This window comes from Lepisma saccharinum, chromosome 22 (assembly GCF_977018435.1).
Source record: "Lepisma saccharinum chromosome 22, izLepSacc3.1, whole genome shotgun sequence".
Lineage (NCBI taxonomy): Eukaryota > Metazoa > Arthropoda > Insecta > Zygentoma > Lepismatidae > Lepisma > Lepisma saccharinum.
The window spans coordinates 65,958,910-65,975,218 of NC_139250.1; the positions used below are offsets into that span (position 1 = coordinate 65,958,910).

Sequence of the window (16,309 nt, forward strand, 5' to 3'; positions counted from 1 at the left end):
CAGTCCAGGGTGTACTAACGTGGAAGTGAGGTTGACATTTGGGTGTACTACGTGGAAGATCACCCCTTACACCCCAATTGTTTTATGATTCACACGGATGAAATGTAGTGTTCAATCAGTGAATTGTGTTAAAATTATTGAAGTCTAGACTGTCTAAGAATTTTTTTTACACAACCTTATTACTGAAGCTCAAGAACATTAAAATTGTATGTAAGAATGGTGTTCTCTATGTTTTTATTTTATTTGAGGAACATTAGTTACTATTTTAGAATTCAGTATTCATGTGTAATTATATAAAAACGTAACGTCAATTACATTCTAAAATTATGGTCTTGAAAGTCTATATTTTGCTACAAAGTTACAACAGCGTATTTCTAGTTGTAATTCTTGTAAACAATCAAACAATGCATAAAGAATATTGTACTTACATGTCGTTCTTTCTTGTAGGTATTTTTGAACTCCCCGTTCGAGTATCCTCAGTTAATTAAAAATTATTTTGTGTATATGGTGGAGAATGGCGCTGATTTGTTTCTCATGCACTTGAGGTTAACCGCAACAGCCAGCACTCCGTCCATCAGAGATCTAAGCGTTGGGCAGAGGAAGTGCTTGTTCAGGAACGAAAGGGAATTAGTCTTAAGTCCCTTTTACACTAGCGTGGCTTGCAGAAGTCAATGCAAATACTTGAAATATATTGAGGAATGTGGCTGTATCCCAATAATATTCTATAACTCAGGTAAGATTTGCGTTCAAAGTAGAAAATTTCGAATCAAATAATATTAATTCAAGTAACTTGCGTATTAATTCCAGCTTCTGATATAAAAGCAAGGGAGATTGGAATGATTAGAAAATGAAAAGGAAATTAAAGACTCGTGAAGTTCACATTCATATAATTATCATGCACGAAGATCTAAGTAGCTCAAAGAACGATAATTGTAATCTGCGCGGAGCCCTCTGAAGTTCGGGGTCTCGGGATAGTGCCCGAGTTGCTCCTGCCTAGGATCGGCTATGCTTTTATATTTATTGATATGGGAATTTATTAAATTTTAATTTCAGTTTGATTTTTTATTACAGGTAGATACAATGAGTGCGATTCTCAAGGTCTGGTATGCTTTGCGGATTTAATGAGTAAGTAAGGTCCAAATAACATTACTTTACGTTTCTGTATTTATCACCATTAGCCTACTTATTTTTATTTGCAAGGATTCATGGCAACCTTTTGTAGCTTATTTGATATGTGTGATAAATACGACCACTTCCAGTAATATTAGTATTCAGAACGGAATCAGGTTCACAATGAAAAACACTGAACCAAGAAGAAAATCCTATTCCTCGCTCAGTTAGAACATTGACTATATTTCATCTCTTGATTCATGACGAGTGGCCGTAGGGTTTCGGATCATACTTTGAACTAAACCGTATGTCAAGTACGAAATTGTTTTGTTGACGTATTTGTGGGGGTATCCAAATTTGTAAAGTAAAATATTGCCTTCCGGTTGTAAGTACCTTTGAACGTTAGTTCTAACTTAGCTCATAAAATGTTATGATAACATTCGCACGTAATTTAGAAGCAGTGTATTTACATATAGCTATAAAAGCTATAGAACTAGTAACACCGAACACTGGACCAAATTCCAATTTCCAAGTTCAAACTTAACGCCCATCTAACCTATCTACAAGTTTCTTGTGAATTCTTTAATAGAAGTAAAATACCAACATTGTGCCATGGAAACTTAATGAGAAACAGCTTGATATTGTCTCGGCTGCGTGGGATTGATCATTTGCGTTCTTCTTTTAATCCACAAGGCTGCACATTTTTCGGTAGGAAAACTTTCATGACTTTGACGAATCATTTCTCATTTGTGTTTTGGTTACGTAGTTAAGAAATAAAATACTATATGATAAAAATAAATAAATTCCGGAATAACATTTTTGTGAAGAAGAAATCGTCGGTATCCCCAGTTAATTCGTATATTGTATATACACAATATATTTTCCATGAGCACTGTGACCCATCCTTCTCTTATCCATGATTACATTGACTTGAACACGGAAGGGAAAGGCCTTCCCGATGGCGCAGTGGTAGCGTCGTCGCGTTGTAATCAAGGGGTCCCGGGTTCGATACCCGGTGGAAGCACAAGTGGTTCGGATCCCACTTTAAACTGTAGGTCCAGTCCCGATTAGCCTTACTGTGCATAAAGTGTACTTAAAACACCAAATCAATCCAATCCAAGGCAGATAATGGATAACTTACAACTGACGATCTGAAAAATGTCTTGCATTGCATCAATGAGCTGCATTCCACAGTATAAAGGAATATTGTTTTGATTATCAGTTTCGGCTATTTTTGTGAGAAAAACAACAACATTGATTCGGTCACAGGATCAAAGTTGTACGAAATAGAAAAAGAAATGTTACAGAAACAGCACAACTTTCAGCCATATTGTTTTCTCTTATTCGTTTTTCCTCAAACAGGAAGTCCGCAGTGCCGAATATTCTTCCACCTATTCATAAAATGTGTCAATATATTCAGAAGCCAATTATATTTTTTTCTCCAGATTTACGACTCTCTTGGCAAAAATGTTGGTTACAACTTTGTTTGTGTGATCCATGTAATTATTACAATAAAGGAACTTTGTTTACAAACAGAAGTTTGATATTTGGCAGCGACTGTCTGGATTTTGAGAACGGGAAGATAGGTTGCAAATAGCATAGGACGTTGATGCCGTATATATCCATTCGTGGCGTATAGTGACATGGTATTTTATAAAGGTAATTGTAGGTTTGAATGGAATTTGGGAAGGCATACTGAAAATATTTCAACATGATTTGTGTGAAGTTTGGAGTACGCGGTGTACTCAGTATGAGAAGAAACTTGTCGAATTAGGATTTCAATTTTTCACAAAAATAGCCTGGGAGTCTGGTAGTCTACAGGTTTAAACATTTCGTTGTTTGCCAAATTATTATTTTCGCATTTACATGATTGGAAAACTTCTAAGTATTGTATTTTGTCACAAAGTGAATTGGGAAAATTTCCGTTAGAGTGAACTATTTTTGGAATATTATAAAAAAAATAAACATTAAAAGTCTGTGTACCTTAAAAATTCATAAATTGTCATTCTGTTTTCTTTAGTGAATTCGGCTGAAGTTGACAGTCATACTAACTGCAATTGCTATCCAACATGCGATGAAGAAAATTATGACACTATGTTATTTTACAGCGGAAGGTAAGAACTGAAAATTTTGACATGGAAATTAATTTTATATATTATCACTAAAACTATAGCTATTTGTTCTTTGGATTATAATGGAGAGTCAAGATAATGGCTCCATTAACACCGGAAGCATATTGGAATATCTTATATAAAAGATGTTCCGTGTAACTTGTCAGAAATTATATTCATGTCTCTTTCAACTTCATTCAGCCTACTTTATTCTATTGAATAATTTACTTTTATTTTTGATTCTATTGTCTTACCATTGTGTAATGATCTTCAATTAGGCAAAACGTTAACGAACAAAACAACATTTATTTAACTTATAACTTCATGTTATAAAAAACTACATGAAAGACATTCAACAAAGACAAAAGACAATCTCTTTCCAACATGACTAGTTCACAGTATCTCTTCGAAAATCTTTTATATATTTCTTAACTTCTATCAATTCTCCCCTTCTAACAAAAAAAATCATTCATAGGTCTTCTTAACAAAGGTAAGCTCTAGTCTATCCGGCTCCTTCTTAGATCTAGAAGATCTTCGAAATTCTCTGTTTTCTATGTTCCTCGCTTCTGCAGGTACAGCTGCCTCTGGTTCCCCATGTCCTGTTGTTGCCTCTGTATACCTTGGAAACGTCCAAAAATAATCCAACTTCTCTTATTTCTTTTCATCCTCCCGTCTCTGAACTTTATAGTTGTTCTTAAGCTTTCCCACCTGATGTCTGTGAACTCTTTTTGTCAATCCATTTCCGAGTTGCACTTTTAAAACCCTTGCTCCTACTCTCTTAATCACCTGAGCTTTCATAAATTTAGGCACTAAGGATGGAAAATTTTTTATCCAAACTATTTCACCTGATTTAGGCATCCAAGTTTCAACCTCATATTTATTATTATCTATATTTCATCTATTTGGCAATTTGGTAAGTTGAATATACATCTTGACTGATAACTCATAACTCTTTCTGCTGGAGACATTCCTAATCGTTGCCACTTTGAAAATCTTAGATAGTATAAAATACTATCTATAATTTTTGTCCAGTCAATTCTACGTCCCTCATTTCTACTTTGAAAATATTTCTTTCTTAATAAGCCTTTAACAATTTGCACACACCTTTCCGCTAAACCATTACTTTCCGGATTCCAAGGCTGTGAATGTAGCAATCTTATTCCATGCATTTCACAAAATTTCTCAAATTGATTACTCCTGAAAGGCGGTCCATTATCTGACACAATAACAGAAGGATAACCACATATCTGTAAATTTCTGTTTAAACATTCTATATTTTCTTCTCCATTTGTCGATCGCAACTGCCATATATCTGTCCATCTAGAGCAACTATCAATGAATAGCAAAAAATTTCCTTCCTCCGCATTCAAAAAAATCAACATGTATTCTTTCAAAAGGAATATCTGTTTGTTTCCATCCGACATATTTGTTTTTGTATGTACTTCTTTGAAAACTATTGCATTCTACAGATTGATTTCCCAAACTTTCAAGATCCTCGTCTATTAAAGCCCACCAGTAGAATTCTCTAGCCATCATCTTTATTTTAGGTGTACCTGCATGTTCTGCATGTAACAGCTTCAACACTGTTTCCCTGCATTCTTTAGGAATTATTATACGCCTTCCCCACATAAGACATCCTTTATTCATTGTTATTTCATTCTTCCTTCTATAATAATGTAAGATCACAGTATTTTGAAACTCTTTTGGAAGTGAATTAGGCCACCCAACATCAAGCCATTGTACAACTTTTTGTAAAATGTCATCTTCTTTCGTCTTCTTTACTATGTTATCTAACAATAGAGGTTCAATTTCGAAGGTGTCAATATAATTTAAAGATTCCTCAGCATCCCCTGTGTCTTCCTCTATTGGAAATCTAGATAAAAAATCTGCTACATCTACACGTTTTGTGTAAACAATTGTGTAAGAGTATTGTGATAATAACAAGGCCCATCTCTGTAAACGTGAACATGCTAACGATGGAATTGCTGCTGCCTCGCCAAAAATATATTTTACAGGTAAAGAATCACTATAGACTATGAAGTGCTTTCCATAAAGATATTTATGAAATTTTTTTATGCCCCTCACTAAAGCTAACGCTTCCCTTTCAAATTGACTGTAATTTCTCTCTGAAGGCGCTAGTGTCGCCGAAGTGCAGGCAATTGTTTTACATTCACCCTCAATCTTATTACACAACTGAGCCCCAACTCCTACACCACTTCCATCTACAATCAATACAATATCTTTATCTGGATTGTATGGAGTTAATATCTCAGCTTTTCGCAATGTTTCTTTGGATTCAAGAAATTCCGCTTTATGTCGATCTGTCCACGACCACACTGCTCCTTTCTTTAGCAATTCATAAAGATGTGTTATATTCATAGCGAACCTTGGCATGCTCCTATGATAAAATGAAATCATTCCTAAATATGACTTCAATTCTTTAACGTTTGTTGGCTCTGGACAATTCAATATTGCTGTCTTATTCTTGATTAAAGGTTGAAAACCATTACTAGATATCCTGTAACCTAAATAGTCTACCTCTTTTTTGAAGAACTGACATTTATCGAGATTAACTTTTATATTGTAATATGTCAATCTATCCAAAACTAGTTTTGTGTTATTGAAACATTATTCTTCTCCACGGCCTGTTATAATTAAATCATCCAGGTAGCATTTGGCAAATGCATAATCTAACAGTACTTGATCCATTGTTCTTTGGAAAATCTGTGCACTGCAGCTTAAACCCATTGGTAACATGTTATAAGTGAACAATCCCCATTTAGTATTGAGAACCAATAACTTTTTAGCACTCTCATCGAGTAATAGTTGAAGATATGCTTTGGTCAGGTCCAACACTACATATGTGTCTGCATTCACTAAAGAATTAGGTAAATCATCCACTCGTGGCAAAGGATAAGTTACTTTTCTACCACTTTATTGACAGTTAAATTAAAATCAGAACACAGCCGTAGATCACCATTATTTTTCTTTACTACCACTAAAGGTGTACCCCAATCAGAATACTGAATAGGTGACAAAACTCCCAATTGAAATAAATTATCCAATTCAGCCTTTACTTTCGGTTGTAAACTGTATGGAACACGTATGCTTTCTTGAATATTGGAATTGATCCCTTCTTGATTGGTATTGTAGCTTTAAATTGCTTAATAGGCTCACAAATATTACCAGAAAAAACTTCTTGTACTTATTTATTAAGTATTCAACTTTCTGATTAGTCAAACTTGGTTGCTTAGATACTGTTAACAAACAACTGTCCCTAGAAATTTTTAACTGAAACCAAGATTTCCATTCTGGCCCTAATTTATCCAACCAGGTCCTTCGTAAAATAGGTGTTTTCCATTTATTTCGGGAAATGTACAAGGGCATTTTTAATCCTCCATTATCTAACAGCACATCCAGCATAACTCTCCCTACTATTGGTAGTGATCTCCCATCTGCATTCCGTAAAGTGGGAACACTCTTTATAACTGGAATGTTCCTAAAATTCGTTGTATGGAATTCCTCATCCCAAACAGATACTGCTGCACCCGTATCCACTTCGAATTGGACCTGTTTGCCATTGCACATCAACCTAACTAAACAATTATCAGCTTCACTTCCAGAGCTACTCATTTCAACATCCGATTTTTGTACATATAATTGATTCTTATGTACATTATTCTCATGTGAAGGTTCACTTGAATTCTCATTAAGACTCATTAAGTAACCTACTTTTCTTATTACCGTACACAGGTTGTTTAACTTCCACATGTACGCCGTTTAAAAACAAGGGCTTCGTAGATGTATCAACATCATGTTTCACCTTAGTTGAAGCTTCCTTCCTAATAACATTGCTACTTATATTCTTACAGCACTGCTGAAATTGACCCTTTAATCCACATTTAAAACAATGTACATTCCAAGCTGGACATTTGTACTTTTCGTGCACATTATTACACCTTGAACATTTAAAAGCAGCTTTCTTAGTTTGCTGACTAACTGTTCTATCTTTTTGTAGATGATGTACATTACTAAATACAGTCTTATTTTTGATAAAATAACCTTACATCTTGTTCTACCATTTCCAAGGTTGATGATAAGGATACTGCTTTCATAAAATCAAGCTCTGGTTCAGCTAATAATTTCTTTCTTGTTACTTCGTTACGTATGCCGAAAACTAATTGGTCTCTCATCATTTCATTAAGAAACGTACCAAAGGAACAATTAGCTGCTTGATGCTTCAAACATATAACAAATTCAGATAACGTCTGCCCTTCCTCTTGTCTCAACAAATGAAACTTATACCTTTCAGCTATGACATTTCTTTTAGGACTGAAATGGGTTAGCAATAAAGAACATAAATCTTCATATGACTTTTGTGAAACTTTTCTGGTGCCACTAAATCGCTTAGTATATCGTACACTCTTCCGCCAGCTACGGAAATTAATGTACAAACTCTTTTATCTGCTGCAATATTATTTGCCAAACAGAATTGGTCAAACCTTTCAATGTATGTTTGAATATTGCCACGTTCCACATCGAACTGTTCAAAAAACTGTACATGATTACTAACCTCGATTTTTCATAGCTTCTTATTCCTAATAAGACTAATCTTCTTATACACATTATTCTTGGTACCTTCGTTCCATCTTTATCCAAGTCACCAATTGTAATGATCTTCAATTAGCCAAAACGTTAACGAACAAAACAACATTTATTTAACTTATAACTTCATGAGGGCCTCCCCGATGGCGCAGTGGTAGTGTCGCTGCCTTGTAATCAAGGGGTCCCGGGTTCGATACCCGGTGGAGGCACAAGTGGTTCGGATCCCACTTTAAACTGTAGGTCCAGTCCCGATTAGCCTTACTGTGCATAAAGTGGACTTAAAACACCAACTCAACCCAACCCAACTTCATGTTATAAAAAACTACATGAAAGACATTCAACAAAGACAAAAGACAATCTCTTTCCAACACGACTAGTTCACAGTATCTCTTTTAAAATCTTTTATTTTTTCTTAACTTCTTTCACATTGTATTGTATTGGCATGCCCTTTAATTCATTTCTAATTATTGTTAACAATATATATATTTTGGCGTTAGGTGTTAGATCAGCAAAAGTTGATCCTCGCTCAGCAATAAAGTCAATTCAATTTTTATACAAAATAACTTCTATGTACTATATTTCTTTTAACCTTAACAGTCATGATGCGATTATTCCACAAGGAGTTGGATATGTAATGCATTCGTTCCCAGTTGCTAGATATAAGCGGGATATCGTGTTTGGAAAACTGGAAATGTTAGGTAAGTCATCTTACGATATTCTATTTACGTATGTTTACATATTACAAGAAAATGTTCTTTGTGTTAATAAATATTAGGAACATATTCGGGGTTTATATTTTCATATCTTGTAGGTATGTCTTTTAACTCATCATTGTGTTCACAATGATACACACAATTAGAATCTCACACACCCTTTCTCTCTCTCTCTCTCTCTCTCTCTCTATCGCTTTCTCTCTCACCCACACAAATATGCTAACACACATATTTTTCTGCTTTGTGTAAAATACATTTTAAGTAAAGATTTTTTTTACAATGCCACTTATTTTCCAAATTAATAATTCAATTATACCGATATCCTCTACATGATAATCGTTCCTTTATCTCAATCACGAAGCCTGCATGGAAACAAAATAGCATAAATTTAACTATCAGAAAAATTGATTTGTCCAAATCAATAGCTCTAAATATTATCGTGGACATGAAACATCTCCCGTTCAGAGATACTTTTCAGCTGTTTACTGCTTGTAGGGTTTCACATATATAAATTCATATTCACATGTATAGTTAGAATTATACCCTCATACTCTCTCTCTCTCACTCTCACACACACACACAATCACACATACGTGTAAACGTGGTCTTATAAGGCCCGAGTGAGTGTACATATGTTGTTGGAACCACTATAATTTGATAAATTAGCATAGTCAAGTTCATTTTAAAATGTCGAGACCATTCATGTGATTACAAATACCACCGTGGTTTTTGAAAATTATCATTTATGCAGTTTTCCTCACGAAAAAATGGTTACTATTCTTGTTGGAACCTGGTACCAATATCACCTGTCTAATTTACGTGTTGTAATTTTTAATACAATTGCATCCGTTGTGGGTACCGATCAATATTGCACAAACCGTCCAACCAATCACAATTCTTGTAGGTCACATGATTTCCTCCTGTGTGTAAGCACCTACGTTCCATACCGAATTGGGCAATAGTTGTGAAATGCGCTTTACGGCGTCAATTGAGAGTGCGTAGCTTCCACTTATCTGTCTCGGCGTAGAGCATTAGGAAGGGGAGGGGGGGAAAGAAGAGTTCCTCTCGCAGGAAGGGCGCAGTTGAGGAAGGGCGCGGTCAGACTGCTGCGCAGTCAGTGGCGTACTTAAGGAGTTTTTGCCTCACTGTGGAATTGAGATAATAATCACATTTACCCTAATCGCTTACTCATAATTTTTACTTTGCATACATTTTTGTGTTGTTTGAAGGTTTCAGAAATCAAAGCAGACTTGTGCGGCCTATCATGCCGCAACGGTGTGAACTTTATTGGCACGCTACCAAGCGAAACGCAATAGGTAACAAGCGAGAAGAGATACGTATCGCTTGGAAGTGAACCCTCAGTAATCAATTCGACCTTTCGCATCGATGCGACAGGGAAAGCTGCACATGTCGCTTTTGACTCGATGCATTAGGTTTTTCGCGCATTAGCGGTGAATTTCTTGCTTTATATTGAAGTCGCCAGTGTTCATAAGCGTCCGGAAGGGGGGCAAGGGGGGCGTGCCCCCCCTGGAAAATGAAGATCAACAAAACATTATATATTTCACCATTTCAGCCACAATAATATGTGTTAATTAATGCACGAACATGATAATTTCTAATTTAAGCAATATTTTTTGACAGAACATTGGGGAAAATGTGGCTTAGTTGCCCCCTGGAAAAAAATACCTTCCTTGCGTGTCGCTCTGATTGGCCAGTTTTGTTAATACCGTGCATCATGTCGCTTCGTACTTTTGTTCGCGCATGCGCGTTGAATGTTTTACCTTATACTGAATAGTCTAATGTCGCTTGTCGCTTCAATCTGAAGTCTCCTTGAAGGGGGTCAGGGGAATAATTCTGACGGAGGCGACAAGCGACAGTGTGCTTCCACATCGACAAGAGACACAGGTCCCTTTTGTCTTGTAGACTAAAATATTCACCGCCCGTGCACGACAACAAGTGGAGGCGTCACGGTGCACAACATTGATAAACTAGCCAGTTTGAGTGACACAACCAAGCGACATGCAATATTTGCAGCTTACCGTGCTGTATCAGTTCGAAACGTTGCATTGATTACCGAGGCTTGTCGCTTGTCGCGTTTCGCTTCGGTCTGGAATCTGCTTAAACGGCAGGCGACTAGCGACATGGAGATTTTATACCAAAGCGACAAGCGACATTAGACTATTCAATATAAGGTAAAACATTCACCGCGCATGCGCGAACAAAAGTACGAAGCGACATGATGCACGGTATTAACAAAACTGGCCAATCAGAGCGACACGCAAGCTACAAGCGACACTTGCATCCTTTCGTGTCGCTTCTGTTCGAAAGGTTCAATTCATTACTGCTGGTTCGCTTCCAAGGGACACGTGGTGGTTGTCGCTTTCGTGTGTAATCTCCCTTACAAAGCATAAAAGCTGCAAACGACAGACGACAAGTGAGGCGACAAGCGACACGGAGAATTCACACAGAAGCTGCAAGCGGCAAGCGGCACTAGCACAGTTAGTTTAAATTTAAACATTCACCGCGCATGAGCTAACAAGAGCACGAGGTTGTAACGAGTGCACTCACGTTCCCCGAAATGACGTGTCAATCACACCCCGGCACGGGGCCAAACGTCGTTATGTGTACGGGAAAACGGTCGTGACTCACGGTCCAGTTATCAAGTTCGGTACTGAGACGGTCGTTTATTGTCATACTGTTGCGAGGCGGAGATTAATACCTTGAAAAGTTACTGTTTTGTTTACCTTTGATATGTAGATTCGAACAATCATAAAACACTAATAGCATAATATCTGGTACCTGAAAAACGTCAAATAACAACACTGACGAACGGTAAAAAGTGAATATATATTGTAACAACAAAAGAATATTGCAATCAACAACGGTTTACAAAGCCTCCTCAAACGCTCTCTCATTCATTCTTCTCTCTTTCACACACATGAGGTATTTTTACATGTGAAGTATGGATACAAATCATGGATCTCATTAACATATCATTCCTTTTAATTTTTAAACCTTTATGTGAATTTAGGGCATTCGTCTGCCAGCTCCTGTGCTCTTTTAAATTAACTTAAGTGCCAGCCCTCGGAAAGCGGTTAACTAAGACAATTGGGTCGGCGTGGTTAAATCTTTCGTTCCAATGAACGTATGCATCCAGTCGTGAGCACGACATTATACAAGTTTCTCGGACGGGGGTGTTACACATAAGCCTCTCTCGTCCAATGAGAACAACTACACAATTACATAGGGATGCAGAAACTTAATTGGCTCCAGCTGCCGGAATACACTAATCAATCGTCGGCGCGAGCAAAAATTACCTTAAAAACCACTATGCAACAAACAATACTATTTCACGCACACGACCTTGCAATAAAAACAACTACGCTTCCCACAATTAAAAAGGACTCATCAGTCAACTATTGACAAGTTAAATGGCGCGACGGGGCGGTCGGTTACACAAAAAATGGAGCACACTTTGACAATTTACACTAAATATTAAAGAAATAAAATGGAGCTTCTAATCCTGAATGCAGACAATTAAATTAGAACGTCTGAACATGAAATAACCCTTTTTTACAACAATACCAAAAATTATCAGACGCGGAAATAAGTTTCGGGGTTTCCTGAGTGACTTTGCTAATAAGTGAGACTTCGGCGTTAACTGTACGGTGTTAATACTGACGACGCACGTTTACATGTACATGAGACCCTCTGAAGTATACTGTACCAGCCTCTGCTACCTGGCGTGGTTATTCATCTCTCCTGGACGCGGGACTTGCACACGGTTCCTTTGTGGCGAAATTGTCCTCCGAGGTCGATCGCGACGAAGAATAATTGCGACGACATGGTGTACTTGCACCTCCTCAGTACTTCGGGCGTTCCTCTTGTCACTAGCGTCGGGTGTACGTGGTCACGCGCCGGTTCGGAATATCTCTAGTGTCGGGCATCAATTGGACGTCGATCTGCTATCATCTCTCTCTGGTGCCGGGCTTCGTTTGGGCGTCGTTCTGGTATCATCCTTCCCTCTCTTTCTCTGGTAACTAGCTTCGGTTGGAACGTCGATCTGGAAACGTCCTTCGGGCTTTGGTTGGGACGTCGATCTGAAAGCGTCCTTCGGGCTTTGGGCAGTGTTTGGTTTTGGCGTCGTCTGACTGGCTTCGGCGTCGTTGCAGGCGTCAGGGAAGCGACGCCCCCCTTCTCTATCTTCTTTAGCCCTCCATCCTTATGTAGTCCACGCTTGGCAAAAACAAATCACCGCGTAATCTTCACCAAAATAAGGCGCACACTGGTAACTCCCTATCCGCAAGTTGCTCACAGCACGTAAGGAAACAAAGTTCACGGACACAAAGCAATGATCACGCGAGAGTGTAGCGCGGAGATGCTCTCTCTGTGAAATCCGGGTAAAAACTGTTTCTGGGATGGTAGCACCGCGTATTTAAGAGATTCAAATTCTTCCGTTGAAACCCACGCTAAGGTAGCTTGGCTTCGCTTTCTCAGGGGATGGAAATGACCTCTGTCCATTGTCTTGAAAGGCGCGGTAGGCGACGCGTCCTGGATCCTTACAGGCTTGTGCTCCCGCTGGTTTTCCTGGTCATCCGTGAACATGGGTTCGAACGCCTGCTGCGACTCGAGCCCGGTAGCGGCGAAAATAATCTTTCCTTATCTCCGCGTTGGTGCAAATATGTCCTGTTCTAAGCGGCGGCTGTCACTCAAGAAAAACCCCATCTCTCAACTCCCGACGTCTGACTCGGATACAAGTTTATTCACAAAAATAAACAACCTCACACTTTCAAGTTGGTGCATATAATGAATCAATAAACAAAAAATAATTTTTATCGAACTGCGTTTTACATGTCACTAGATACCGTGACATCTCGCCCTCCATCCGATCAAAAAATTCTGTAGGCGAATAAAATGTTTTACTACTCTGGGGCTTGAAATTTTGACTACAAATTTTTTAACACCCTGTACAAGAAAAGTCAACCAGTTCGATAACACAAAACACATGATATAAATGATAACTCCACTTTACATAATAACTATACATTTTATACACTCTGGGTATGGCGCAATGTTATTTTATACTTCTAAAATGGCGCGATGTCGCTTAACCATGTTTCGCCATCCCATTCCTCCCTTCGGCGCTGACGACCTGACGGCCCCGGCTGTGGAGACGTGTTGCTGGGATTCGGCCCGTTCGCGTTTCGCGTCGGGCTCCTTTGAACCCTCGGCGGGCTGCGCCTTGCGTGCCCATTGTCAGAACGCGGGCTCTCTGGTCTACTGTCGGGGTGACGCTGATAATAACCATTGTTCACTCGCCCGTTGGAAAAGTTGCTGTCGTTGCTGTGGTTATAGTGACCCGGCGAACTGCGAGTCTGACCACCTCGACGTCTCTGTCCCCGATACTGGCGTCTCTGTCGTGGCGAAGGCGGATCATCTCGAAGCTGGCGAACTTCGGCTCCTGGAGCGCGTTGCTGCCCATCGTACCTCCTCTGGACGAAATGAACGCGTGGGTGCTTGTTTCCCCGGTTTCCTTCATCCTCCGGTCGTCTCCTTTTGTTCCATCTGTCACTCCGCATCCTCTCGCGTTCCTCTTCGCACTGGTTCAGGTTCTCGAGCGTGAGCGACATGGCTTCTGCGTCGAAAACGCACGCCCCGTTGAGATGTCGTCTTATCTCTTGCGGGTAATGATAAATTAGGGCCGCAATTATCTCCGACGTGGTCATCTGTGGCTGGAGAGCTTGGAACTCATTGAACTTACGCCAGAAATATTGCGAAAAAGTAAGTCCCCCGTTCCTGTCGTACCTCTCGTTCCTCAGCTGGATGAGCATCCTTTCCACTTGCATAGGGCGCTGAAAGTGTGTCAAGAACGCTTCCCTAAACGCCGAGTATGAATGAAAGTGTCTTTCATTCCGATCCAGCCAGTTCTTTGCCCGATCTTGCATTAGGCCTTTCAGCACGAGTAATCGCTCCCCATCCGCAAGTCCAAACTCCCGGGCTGTTGCTTCAAATTCCTCGATGAAGGCAGACGGCAATATCCTGTCGGCCCCGGAGAACTTCTTGAAATGTTTCTTATATTCAGGCGGGAACAGAGCTCTTCTCGTTGGCGCTGGTGCAGACCGTATATCTTCCCGGCTTGAAGTTTGGGCTTCGAACGGTCGCGGCGATGGAAGATGTAGTCCAGGTTCCACTTCGCTTCCCCCGTTGACAAGCGTAGTCGGTCTTGCGTCACTCGCGCGCCTTGAAGACGAGGGGACCGCAGCTGGCTGCGATGACGTCATGGCTGCCGCCTCTCGCGATGATCCCGGAACGTCGGCTACGTTTAGTCGTTCTAGTTTGTCCTCTATTTCCTTTATTTTTTCGGAATTCCCTTCCGCTAGACTCGCTGCTCGCCGTACCTGTCGCTCGAGGGCATCGTTGCTCCGATTACAGGCTGACTCCAGCTGTGCACATTGTTGGCCGATGTGTTGCAAAGCTCCTTCCTGTTCACGCACGCTCTGCGCCAGTGTTGCCACCTTGGCTTCCTGTTCATTGAGGCGAACGTCGGTCCTGGCGATCCTGGATTCGATTCGAGCCTCGGATTCTTGGATCGTCTGAAGGAGTTGTTGCGTCACTTCTTCTCCGGAGGCGCGAACTGTCCCTTGGAGGCGTTCTTCCATCCCTCGTACGTCGGTCTGCATCCTAGTCTCCAACCCCTGGATGTTGGCTTGCATCTCGGTTTGCATTTCTTGCATGTTGGCTTGCAACCTCTCGGAGTCGGTACGCATCCCTTGGAGCATCTGGAGGATAAGCTGGAATTGGTTGGCACCACTGCCACTTCCTACGTCATCTTGTTCCTTGCTGTGGTCGCTGTCCGTACGTGACGATGTACCCCCTTGGGCACTTGGTATCTCCCTTTCCATTTCCAACGGGCCCTTGCACTGGGGACAAGCCGGTCTGGCCCCCTCGCTGTTGATTTCGAAATCAGCAAATTCCTTTCCACAAGCCTCGCAAACCATCATGACGTCACTCTTGTTCAAACAGTCTATACGACGATTTCTTAATCTCATGAAGGCCTTTCGTTAATTATCTGCTCAATCTTATGTCGCACTTTAGAACAGTTACGCAAACTTACGCGAGCTCACACAAAATGTGAATTACCAATCGATACATAAAAAGAAAAAGGAGGTCCGTCGGGAATCCCTTATCCCACAACTCAGCCTGAAACCATAAATTACGCCAAAAACAAAAAAAAGTACACAAAAAGTACATAAAAATGCCCTATGCAGCTGCCCTTGCTGCTTTCGCCGAAAAAAAAAATATCTGCCCTATTGTTACCAATTACGCCCAAAAACGTATCCTTACACGTGAACATACGACAAATACATGAAAATAACCCTCGAAATACAAAACGAAAAACACACAAATAACCAGGAACCTAACACAAGAATTTTATGCGTGACGTATACAACAATGAAATTTCTACCGCTCTCGCAACCTGGCTTTCCTGGAAAGGCATGACAGAAGTTGCCGTCCCATGTTCGCGGCGCCAAATGTAACGAGTGCACTCACGTTCCCCGAAATGACGTGTCAATCACACCCCGGCACGGGGCCAAACGTCGTTATGTGTACGGGAAAACGGTCGTGACTCACGGTCCAGTTATCAAGTTCGGTACTGAGACGGTCGTTTATTGTCATACTATTGCGAGGCGGAGATTAATACCTTGAAAAGTTATTAATTTTGTTTACCTTTGATATGTAGATTCGAACAATCATAAAACACTAATAGCA

The 16,309-nt window shown here is 40.0% G+C and overlaps 1 protein-coding gene across 1 annotated transcript in view; it reads left to right on the forward strand.

Moving 5' to 3' along the window:
- LOC146004902 (uncharacterized) overlaps positions 1 to 16,309 on the forward strand; it is a 401,464-nt gene that overhangs the window by 164,358 nt on the left and 220,797 nt on the right. The window contains exons 5-8 of the mRNA XM_083143930.1: positions 448 to 733; positions 1,072 to 1,125; positions 3,131 to 3,224; positions 8,424 to 8,524. Of these exons, the coding sequence (XP_083000056.1) occupies positions 448 to 733; positions 1,072 to 1,125; positions 3,131 to 3,224; positions 8,424 to 8,524 (535 nt within the window). The remainder of the gene's footprint in view (positions 1 to 447; positions 734 to 1,071; positions 1,126 to 3,130; positions 3,225 to 8,423; positions 8,525 to 16,309) is intronic.